The sequence below is a fragment of the Eretmochelys imbricata genome, chromosome 2 (assembly GCF_965152235.1).
Source record: "Eretmochelys imbricata isolate rEreImb1 chromosome 2, rEreImb1.hap1, whole genome shotgun sequence".
NCBI classification, from domain to species: domain Eukaryota; kingdom Metazoa; phylum Chordata; order Testudines; family Cheloniidae; genus Eretmochelys; species Eretmochelys imbricata.
In genome coordinates this window covers 75,027,191-75,039,351 of record NC_135573.1, presented here as the reverse complement: position 1 = coordinate 75,039,351, position 12,161 = coordinate 75,027,191, and the positions used below count along the sequence as shown (strand labels likewise).

The 12,161-nt window shown below is 41.3% G+C and overlaps 1 protein-coding gene across 5 annotated transcripts in view; it reads right to left on the bottom strand.

Annotated features, from left to right (window-relative positions):
• The window catches only part of NOL4 (nucleolar protein 4), a 269,070-nt gene that overhangs the window by 52,755 nt on the left and 204,154 nt on the right, over nucleotides 1-12,161 (bottom strand). For 3 of the 5 annotated variants that reach the window (XM_077809018.1, XM_077809019.1, XM_077809021.1), the window contains one exon: nucleotides 3,310-3,489. In XM_077809018.1, coding sequence (XP_077665144.1) covers nucleotides 3,310-3,489 — 180 coding nt within the window. Of the gene's footprint in view, nucleotides 1-2,437; nucleotides 2,630-3,309; nucleotides 3,490-12,161 lie in introns of all 5 variants that reach the window. The other 2 variants (XM_077809017.1, XM_077809020.1) reach the window with 1 other exon arrangement.

The window sequence follows — 12,161 nt, the reverse complement described above, 5'->3', positions numbered from 1 at the left end:
AGTCCTGCACAAATGTCGTTATCCAGACAACATGATTCTTTTCCCCGGTGAAATGGAGGGTAATTTTAAAATAATCAGCTAGCCAAGTGTCTCTGTCGAATGTAGTATTTTTCAGAACTTCTTTCTGATATGAGTTACAGACAGAGAAGCTAATTTAAAAATTAGAATGTTTTTATAACATCTTCTTGATGGGTTCTATCTTTCACAATGATCTGAAATCAAGCCATAAAGGCCACATGGCACTAGTGCCCCAAGGACCACACTTACTGTCCACAGGATTCAATGAGAGATTTTCCACTGAGTTCTGCTAAAAGCTTTTGGTTTACACTTCAGTTTGAGAGAGTTAAGGAAGGGGAAGCGTTGGCATATTTCCCTTCTTACCCAGGGCTGTCACTGATGGCACAGACAGCAATGCCCTGCCCACCCTATTGAAACACATCAAAGCAAGTTCTTTTTAAAAATAGGTTGAAACTACCAAAAGATCTGATTAAACTTAACAGTTCCAAAGTAGGGAGATTTTTGTGCCATAAAAGTTGCCTACTTTATAATAATTCTCATGATATTTTTTAAAAGAACAGGAATATAAACCTGAAAAGAAGTACTCACATGAGTAATCATTATAATCATGACTAGTCCACTGAAGTCAAATCGACCTAATTGTTATAGACCAGATTGTAAACCCCTTACTCACACTGGTGAGCAGTTACTCACGCAAGTAGCTCCAGTGACTTAAACAGGACTCTACTTAGTCATGTGAGTTACTGCTCACTAGTGTGAGTAAGGGGTTCACAATCTTGCCAGATAGCAAAACAATAAGACCATTTATTAACATAGTTGGCTGTATAATATGTATTTTGGGTGCTAGTGTAATGAAGTAATATTTGACACAGTGATATCTCAGTCTCACACTCCTGAATTATCTTCAGCCAAAGAGAATGGATGTGAAAAGATGCTAGTTACTGTATAATAAGAAAATATTTAATTTTTTTTGTCCATCTCCTGCTCTGGATGGCTACAACCTGACACTCTGTCTGTCAATCTTTAGCACTTATATCTATACAGATGTCCTTTATTCTCTCTCTTTCTGTCTAAGTTTCCGTTGGCTGAAAGCAGCATTAACCCAGTGTCTCAGGCAACAAAGCTGTATTGCATATTAGAATCATGAAAGTTTACAAAGATTAAAGGTTCTGACTCTACATTTTATATCCCATACTATACTATACTGGTCTTGCCCCACCATCAGATGTGGTACTTTGTTTTTAAGCTTGTCAACTAATGTTTTAAAACCATCATATGAACTTCACAAGTACTATATTCAGGCTGCTTTGAAAAAGAGAGAGAGAGAGAAAGAAAATTAAAGCTGAATCCAGTTTTTTAATATGTAGATGGGTTTTCAAATGATTTATTCTTTAAAAATGATACATTTTATTAATAAATGATGTTTGTAATGATGAAGTGATTTTATCTTATCTAAAGGAGAGAGAGAAAAATAAATCAAAAGTAGCAGGCTACAACTTCATTTGCTAGTGTCTCTTATGGTTTGTGAAAATATCAAAGTTCTCTTATGATTCTGAAGTTGACTAACTGATAAGCTGTGAGGAGGGCTATTCCTTACCATTTTTGTGCAACACAAGAGGCCAAGGATGTGTAGGGTCTAGAAATACTGCCAGTTATACCCTAACATAGAATTCATAGCCTGTGAATAAATAATGAGGTATAAACCCTGGGAAATAAATGACAGAACTGTAAAATTTGCCAGGGATGTTTTAATAATATTGAATGCCATCTGTACAACTGAATATCAACTCAAAGAAGATAAGTGAAAGCAGGGTCTACTTTCACTGACTGCTAAATAAATCCAAAAGTACAAACAAATCACCTAAAACTTAAAGCTACTGTCAATGCACTTGTCATAAAAACTTGTGTTTTACTAAAGATTTTTTTAAAAGTCTTTCATCTTTCCAGTCTCTAAGTTTTCATTATCTGTCCTTCACTGACCATTACTATGGATACTGTAGTGCTCTGAAGGATCCTATTTTCTGATTTCATGGATCTCCCAGAAAAACAATTAGTAGAATTCCAAAGAAATTCTACATCAGTGCAAGACTTCACTAACTTAATAGCCTCTTTAATGGTATTGGAAAGGAAAAAATATATAAATGAGATACTCTTTCCATTGGTTTCTCTCCTCACATCTTGCTTGAGTCCTCACTTTCTATGGATTCACACAGACCTGTGAACTATATCCTCCCGAGATGTTTTAAAATCAGTGAACAAAGGGAATAAATTCAGGAAAGATGAAAAAGGGAGGGGGGAAAGAAACCTCTGACCTGACATTACCAAATAAAAAGACACTAAGATGAAAACAGAATAGTGCCATGGATTTACATATGGGGTTTTGATGGAAACTAGGGCTGGGTTTTAAATCAAAACTCACCATCTCAAAACCACTTCTTTTCATCCGCCTGCAGGACTTGAGGTAAGTACGTATGCGTTTTCTGGCACGCTCTTGATACTCAGGGAATTGTCGCCTGCATGAGTCAATGATAGCCTGGATCTTTTCTTTGGGCTGCTTAGAGATTGGGACCATTCGGTCCAAGTTTTCATCTACAAACAGCCTGACAAACATCTGTTGGTAAGAGGGAGACAGAGGAAAAGGGTTTGGAGGGCTGCTCTCTTTCTCTTCCTAGTCTTGATTACTGACAGGAAGATATTTTTTCTGTGCGCTGAAGAAGCTATGTAATGGGAAGCCAGAAATGTTAAGCAAACAACTCTTTAAAGGACTTTTTTTTAGGGCTGATAAAAAAGACAAGAAAAGAATAGTGTATAGAAATTGTGAGATAAACCACAATGGACTGTGAAAATAGGCAGCACTTAACTTTTGTTATTAACAATAAGTTATGATTGCTCCCTGGTTTTATTGAACTGCATATTTACTCTTCTCCTAGTTTGAACAATTGCTTGTGTTATCATGCACAATTACAAACAGTGGGAAAGCAAGTGAAAATAGCTGACCACTGGAATGCTCCTCCTATAAACTAGCTGCAGTCCCCCCCTCTATCCACTGGATGAACATGCACATATACACAAAACACATCTTAGTTCTCCTCACTGATAACGATGGCACTTTGCCTTACAGTTCTAAATAAAACACAGTAAAACTGGTGTCTGTTGGTGAGAGTTTAATGTGCTTTAAAAGGATCCTTTTGTAAATTAATGTGCCTCTAATATTGCCACACTTACCCATAAATAACAGTATGAAAGGAAACTAGTAAAGTTAAGCAAGGTAGTTAATGCTGCGGGACTTACATTAAAAGCCTTCAGTCGCTCAGCTTCTACCCCATCAGATTCATTAACCTTCTCAGCATCTTCATGTTCATCGTGGTCATCCTCATCCTCATCTCCTCGGTTCAGAGACAGATCTTCAGCACCTCTGCCTATGCTCTCGTTCTTACCAGAGTCGTAGCTGGAATAGCTATGCGCAGGCGACTAACAAAGAAAAGATATTTTTTAATGTACCAGATTAACAGGTTTACTGGGCTCCTCATCAAATAAATTTGTTTTTAAATTAGCATATCAGAAGGTATTTAAAGAATTCCATTATTTTTTTCTTTTATATACACAAATTACTTTCTCCAGCCCCAACACAAACCCTAATGATCGCTTTAACAGAGACCTTTTCCCTATCATCTTGTCTACTTCAGTACATTAAAGCAACAGTCTGAGGAAAAGTCAAGTAAATCACTCTATAAATGACTCTCCCGTGATAATTAAATTCTGGATGAGATGGTTTCACAAAGACTTGTTTTGTACTCAAGTTTCTTCCTGATTACATTAGCAAAGTTTCTTCCACATTACATTAAATTGCTGCAGTTTTATACAAAAGTCCGTGGAATGAAAATGACAAATTTTAAGGCATAGCAGAATAAACGGAGAAGTGGCGATAGTCATTCGTTGGTAGGAATCATTATCTAGAACAGTAGTAAGTTATTCATAAATATAGAAATAATAATGCCTTAGTAGATCACTTTCCAAAATTCAAGCAGAATTTAAATAGTCAAGCTTTTATAGTTCTCACAGAAGCATTAATAATGGTAACACATACACACCTGTTTTCTCCTTGAAGCCTTTCTTTACAAAAAATATTCAGAATTTTCCTCTGAGCAGAATTAGTGAGTTTTTGGATAAACAACAGATGACTATTTCATTAAAAAATTATCCACTCACGGTGTCAAAAACACAACAGCTATCAAGAGAGACAAATACTTTAAGCTTCCCCTACCAGTATCAAATTTTGGTTGTCTTGTTATTCTTTGTGTATACTTCACACTAAGTCACAACATGCAAAACAGTAGTAAAAAAACTCCATCAGAACACCAAGGTACAGGGCTAAATTTTTCTCTCAGCTAGACCAGTGTAGACCTGGAGTAACTCCACTGAAGTTATTATTACTCTAGATGCACAACCATACAACTCATCCAAAGCATGCTGAAGTCAATTAACTCTAGAGGGCTTACCATCAAGCCCTATATGATGAATCTCAGTCTATCTGTATCATAAGGTTTTATATAGCTCCTATCAAAGTGGTAGTCAAAGTGTTGCACAAAATTCAGGAGCACAAAGCCCAAAACGAAATGGGCCAAAATTGTCAGCATGGGTGCCTAAAGTTATGAGCTTTGATTTATTTAGGGCCCTGTGTAAATGCCTCAACTGAGACACGTTGAGAAACCACAGACAGAAATCCATAGAGAACACCTGGCACCTTGCAGGCAGGGGCAAATGAACTGAGAGAGTAACAGCAACACTGCCCAGCTGGGCTGAGAGGCTGGAGGAGGAAAAGTCAGACAGAAAAATAAATATAAATATGCCCAGTCTTAGTACATCATTTTTGTCTTTTCTCTTTTCTTTCCATTTCTTTATTCTCCCTTTACTCTCCCTTTCATCTTCTTATTTCACTCCTTTCTCTTCCTTTCTATTTCCCCACTTTAAATTATTTAACTACTATTTCTGTCTCCCTCATTTCCCTGGGCTCCCCTACCTATTTCTTTCACACATGGATTCTCAGCCTCCACCCCCACACTTACTTCCTTTTATTCCTCCCACTCTGTGATTTAGAGCCCCACAATAAAATCCTTTTAGCCACATAACATCCCATTTCTGGAACCTTCATGATTCTCTCTCAGTGTTCCTCATGCTCTCAACGCTGGGTTTCATCACCCCCACCCTGCCCACTCTGTGTGCACCACTAGGGGCAGGAGGAAAAGAAAGTTTGCCAATGCCTCCAGGGATCAGGGTGGCCAAGACTGAGAGGCCTAAGAAGAGAAAGGCTTGAGGAAGCCAGCGAAGGGGAGGAGGAGCTGCTCCTTTGCTGGAGCACTGCAATCTTTTGTTTACACAGTGGGCAGGCAAGAGGACAGATGCCAAATGTTGACCTCACTGCCTCTTCAACTGACTCCTGTAGGGATATGTTTTTGAAAAAATACGATTTGGAGATGCTCCCTCATAAAGGAATGTGTTGTGAGTGTGGGAATTTGGAGATGTGCCCTGGAGACAAGGGTTTGGGAACACTGTATGGCTGTGTGCAGCAGCTCACCAGAAGTGCTCTCCAGTTTGTTTCATGAACACCAACTCAAGGAAATGGTTTTAAAACAGTTTCAGATTACACCTGAAGCATACAGAGTAAAATTTAGAAGCCTTAAGAGAGGTGCTGGGATGAATAATGTGGCATATGTAAACCAGATGGGAGATTTGATGGATAAGTGGGTAAGGGGAAACGGTATTACAAGCTTTGAAGAAATGTGTGATCTTGTTGCTCAGAAACATTTCCTGAGTATATGTAGTAATGATGTCAAACAGTGTTTAGGGGATAAAAAGGTGAAAACTGTTGATGAACTTGCTACTCTAGCTGATGAATTTGAACAAACCCAAGCACCTATTAGAAATAAATGACTGGCAGAGGGGGTTTAAGTCTGGTGGGAAGCAGGGTTCCCATTGTACCTCTGGGAAGGAGAAGGGTGGATGGGAGGCTGGACGCTTACCTCCCCAAGTCCATTCCTCTAGTCCACATCCCAAATCTCCTGTAAAAACAGAAGAGCACAGAAGGTGCTACCACTGTAAATCCACTGAGCACCTGAGAAATAAATGCTCTGTGCTGGGTGGGAACAGGCAGCAAGCAACTCATGAGAATGCTGCTACCCAGAGCACAGAGGCACCTCAGGCAATTGCCTCTTATCATACAGGATTTGTAAAAATAGCCTCTGCCCGGCCAGGCAGGAAGCACATAAAGGCTGTCAAAATTAATGACCAGAAACCCCTGGGGTTGAGGGATACAGGTGCAGAAATTTCTGTGGTCAGGAGAAACATTGTTCAGGAAAAAGACATACTGCTAGGACAGATGGCAGAGCTTTTGTTAGTAGGAGGTCACAAAATCCTTGTGCCTTTGGCTCAAGTGCAGATAGAAACTGAGAATTTGGAAGCTGAATTGACTGTGGCAGCAGTACCTCATAACCCATCACAATTGTTTCTTGGAAATGATTTTTTCAATATGGCTAGGGCTGTCAAAGGGTCTGTCTGCAGCAAGGAGGAATATTGTGCTGAAATCCTGGAGGGAAAGGGTGAAATCCCAGAAACTGCTGAAGGGATGGGAGAGGGTCTCTTAAATTCCCCTGCAGCAGTTGAAAACAGTATGCTATCAGGGGTGGGTATGGGTGAAACCAGCTCCTGCTGCCTGGAGGCTAAAGGCAGCATTTCCTCCTGTGGGGAGGGGAGAGTATTGCCTATCAGCAACAAAACTGTCCAGGTTGCTAGCTGCCAGCAGGTTGTAGCTGAGCAGGGGATAGACCTCACTCTCGGGTGCATAGGAAGATGCATCCTAGAGGGAAGCCTAGAAGAGGGTGAGAACCCTAGAAACCACTGAAGAGGGTGAAGGTTCTATGAGCTCTGCAGCTGGAGGCAAGCCCAACTCAAAGAGGGAGGAGGGCATGGTGCCTGCCAGTGAAAGGACTGTTCTGGCTGTTAGCTCTGAGCCCTTCTCAGCTGAACAGGGGATAGATCCCACTCTAGAGAGCACAGAAGTGTGTGTCTTAGAGGGGGGCCCAGAGAAGGAAATTGAGAAGGAATTTGGGGGAGTACAGGTATGTCTCCTCACTGATTACATGGGAGGGTTTGCCCAGGATAGATTTGCTGGGTCAGCATCTGTGCTCCCAGGCACCCAACCTGTGGCTCAGGTTTTAAAAGGGAATTGTAACTGACCTTCCAGAAGGGAACAGTCATACAACTGACCTCTTGGGGACATACAGAGGATACCCCAATCCAGGTCCCACTTTTGCAAAATGCTGTTCCTGAAGTACTTGTGGAAACTAACTCTGTCTCTTTAAGACAGGATGGGAATCCTACTAAAGACTTGAGAGTCAGTGAAAATGCTAATGACCCACCTGAGAAAGGGGAGGAGGAAGCCATTTCCCAGGCAGATAAGATCCAACAAGCAGCTAAGAAAAAGCTGCTGAAAGACCACAGCCCTTGAGAAGTAGGGGGTGGGGAAAGTCCTAATGCTTGGAGTGAGAATTACAAAGAAACCCTAGGAGGGTGTGTGTGTGGACTTTTTGCATGGGCATAGCACTGGCCTGGAGGGGGTTGGCCTGAAACATGCTAGATCCACCATATGCAAAAGATATTTAAGGCAGGGGAGTGACATCATTGTGGTTCTTCACTGACTCCCCACCAAAAGACTCCTGGAAACACCTGAGGAACAAAGACTGAACTGGGGAACCCTGCTGGACCCAGGCTAAAGAGATTTTTAGACTGTGAATGGAACACCTGGGGTTTCTTAGCTGTAAGCCAGTGCATCTTGCCCCTTAAGAATCTGCAGCCTGCTGGTATCCTCACTTAGGGTGAGGATCTGCTATTCATATGAAATCTCTTTAGTATATTAAGCTTAGTTTGTGTGTTTTGTTTATTTACTAGGTAATCTGCTTTGATCTGTTTGCTATCCCTTATAATCACTTAGGCTGATCACAGCAGTACAGTGTAAAGGCTAGTGGGCCTGGGGGGCTCAGTGGCACCTGGGGGGGAACCTGTCACAGTGGGATCTCATATTTGGGTGGCAGATGATTTAGGACTTTAAAGATCATCACTAAGGTTAATTGTTTGTCAAGACCAAAAATCAGGAAAATCATATTTTTGCCATGAAATGAAAAGCAAAAGTCAGTTTTCGCTCGAAGCTCTCTGAAGAGTCAGAGCACATTTTATTCACTGCCTTCTTTTCTTTTAAAGGTGCAGTTCTGCCATGCTTACTTGGGTTGAATGGTACCTTATGTCAGAAAGCCCATTGGATCACCATTACATACATAAAGCATTTTTCTACTTTTCTGAGTTACATAGTTTTCACTTTTAAACACTGTACCATAAAGAATAGGAACATCTTGCAGAAGCACCATTTGTTGGTATGTTTGGGATGAGAGCACTGCATTGGTTATACATGGTTCACATTTGCAAGATTACCTTCACAACCATAAGGGCCACATACTTAATTTTTCTAAAAACAAAACGAACAAATAAAAGCTAATGCAGCCTAGCAGGGAGCTACTTGGTAGCCATGACTTTTGTTTAAAAACTGCAAAAATAGATCAAAGAATCAGTAGCAAACCATGAGAGCCTGACAAACAACCAGCCTAATCCTAATCAATAACCTGGATTGCACCCAGAAAGAGTGCAGAAACCTGAGCATAGGTATTATCAAGTAGTCACAGCTGCTGACTCATAGGGAACAGCATTCATTACCAGCTGCAGCTTCCAGCTCTAAGGCAAGAGTTGCTATTATTGTGGGTCTAATGTGGATGGCATGTATTTGTGTATCTAACTTGTTTGTGCAACTAGTGCAGCGTATGTCCCTGAGATGTTTTACATATCTTACATCCAAGCCATTTGCTTAACAAACTGCAATTTGATTGGGTAAAGTGACAACCTATGCAGTTATCTCCCAGCAGATGAACCTGTTGAGGTAACAATTCATCACCAGACTGTTCACTCCACATTCTGTATTTAACCAAACAATGTTAATATAAAATTGTTTTATAACTTTTTGAAATTACTCCCCTATTCTTATCTTTTTTCCTCTTCCCTTATTCCAGTCTACTTCCCTCCCTAGGTCACTCTCTTTCTTTCCTTCCATCTTCTCTTCCCGCTCCTCATTCCATGTTTCAATATCCTTTATCCCTTCCCCACTAGATGCATTTAAATCCCGATGTGTAGAAAGAATAGTAAATATGGCAGGCAACCAGCTTGGCTTAACAGTGAAATCCTTGCTGATCTTAAATACAAAAAAGAAGCTTACAAGAAGTGGAAGACTGGACAAATGACTAGGAATGAGTATAAAAATATTGCTCGGGCATGCAGGAGTGAAATCAGGAAGGCCAAATCACACCTGGAGTTGCAGCTAGCAAGAGATGTTAAGAGTAACAAGAAGGGTTTCCTCAGGTATGTTAGCAACAAGAAGAAAGTCAAGGAAAATGTAGGCCCCTTACTGAATGAGGGAGGCAACCTACTGACAGAGGATGTGGAAAAAGCTAATGTACTCAATGCTTTTTTTTGCCTCTGTCTTCACGAACAAGGTCAGCTCCCAGACTACTGCACTGGGCAGCACAGCATGGGGAGGAGGTGACCAGTCCTCTGTGGAGAAAGAAGTGGTTCGGGACTATTTAGAAAAGCTGGACGTGCACAAGTCCATGGGGCCGGATGTGCTGCATCCGAGAGTGCTAAAGGAGTTGGCGGATGTGATTGCAGAGCCATTGGCCATTATCTTTGAAAACTCATGGCGATCGGGGGAAGTCCCAGATGACTGGAAAAAGGCTAATGTAGTGCCCATCTTTAAAAAAGGGAAGGAGGAGGATCCTGGGAACTACAAGCCAGTCAGCCTCACCTCAGTCCCTGGAAAAATCATGGAGCAGATCCTCAAGGAATCAATTCTGAAGCATTTAGAGGAGAGAAAAGAGATCAGGAACACTCAGCATGGATTCACCAAGGGCAAGTCATGCCTGACTAATCTAATTGCCTTCTATGGTTCTGTGGATGAAGGGAAAGCAGTGGACATGTTGTTCCTTGACTTTAGCAAAGTTTTTGACACTGTCTCCCACAGTATTCTTGCCAGCAAGTTAAAGAAGTATGGGCTGGATAAATGGACTATAAGGTGGATAGAAAGCTGGCTAGATTGTCGGACTCAACGGGTAGTGACAATGGCTCCATGTCTAGCTGGCAGCTGGTATCAAGCGGAGTGCCCCAAGGGTCGGTCCTGGGGCCGGTTTTGTTCAATATCTTCATAAATGATCTGGAGGATGGTGTGGATTGCATCCTCAGCAAGTTTGCAGATGACACTAAACTGGGAGGAGAGGTAGATATGCTGGAGGGTAGGGATAGGATACAGAGGGACCTAGACAAATTGGAGGATTGGGCCAAAAGAAATCTGATGAGGTTCAACAAGGACAAGTGCAGAGTCCTGCACTTAGGATGGAAGAATCCAATGCACCGCTACAGACAAGGGACCAAATGGCTCGGCAGCAGTTCTGCAGAAAAGGACCTAGGGGTTACAGTAGACAAGAAGCTGGATATGAGTCAACAGTGTGCCCTTGTTGCCAAGAAGGCCAATGGCATTTTGGGATGTATAAGTAGGGGCATTGCCAGCAGATCGAGGGACGTGATCGTTCCCCTCTATTCGACACTGGTGAGGCCTCATCTGGAGTACTGTGTCCAGTTTTGGGCCCCACTCTACAAGAAGGATGTGAAAAAATTGGAAGGAGTCCAGCGGAGGGCAACAAAAATGATTAGGGGACTGGAACACATGACTTATGAGGAGAGGCTGAGGGAACTGGGGATGTTTAGTCTACGGAAGAGAAGAATGAGGGGGGATTTGATAGCTGCTTTCAACTACCTGAAAGGGGGTTCCAAAGAGGATGGATCTAGACTATTCTCAGTGGTAGCGGATGACAGGACAAGGAGTAATAGTCTCAAGTTGCAGTGGGGGAGATTTAGGTTGGATATTAGGAAAAACTTTTTCACTAGGAGGGTGGTGAAACACTGGAATACGTTACCTAGGGAGGTGGTGGAATCTCCTTCCTTAGAAGTTTTTAAGGTCAGGCTTGAGAAAGCCCTGGCTGGGATGATTTAATTGGGGATTGGTCCTGCTTTGAGCAGGGGGTTGGACTAGATGACCTCCTGAGGTCCCTTCCAACCCTGATATTCTATGATTCTATGGTAATCACAGTGCTCATAAACTAGGCATGTATTTGCATACACATTTTCCACGTGCAGTTGTGCATGTCCACTTTTAAAAGTTGCACCATACTGTATAGAAAGCAAATAAAATATCTATATTTAGACCTGTTTACAGTTTGATGAAAATTTGTCAAAATTTAGTGAAGAATGCAGGAAAAGAATGTTGATAAAATTCTTGCAGTTTTTTACATTTTGTAACCAATTCAGGTGATCATGATAGGTCTTTGGGGGGATGGCTGAGTGAGAGTTTTGGGTAGAGTTGCAGGAAATATATTTTATACATTTAAAAAAACTCAAGCCCATACTGTATAGTAGAATACTTAAAACATCTATAGGGGTATTTTTTTAGGATAGTTGAGGACACAGGTTTTATAGGGGGCAGGAATGGAATATATTTTTCCCATTGGCTGGTGTGTTCATTTTTTTTTTATATTCCAGTTCCAATATTGGGTATTTTGCATATGTGGATTGTGAGTTTAATTGTTGCCAGGCAGCACAGAGCTGTTTCTCAGGAGTCTTTTTGTACTTTAAAGGTAAATGATTAAATAATACATTAGATACCTTCAAGATAGATGTACTCCCCATTTGGCATTAGGAACATTTTCATTCACAGCTCCATCTCCTCTATCATTTTCTCCTAAATTCATTGCTTTCATTTGCCTCTCCTGTCTACAATTTTAGCTTCATCATTTGACCTTGAACTTTCCATCTCCTCTTTCAGTTCTTACATTGCCAGGGACCACTGCTCTCGAATGCCAGTCCACATGGCTCTTAGCCAGTAAGTTCCAACCTGCCACCCAGTGACTTGCTAACAGTTGCCAGAACTAGAAGCTCAACTGACAGAGGACTCCAATCCTGGGATCTGATTCCTGGAACTCTGAGGGTTCTAAACGGTT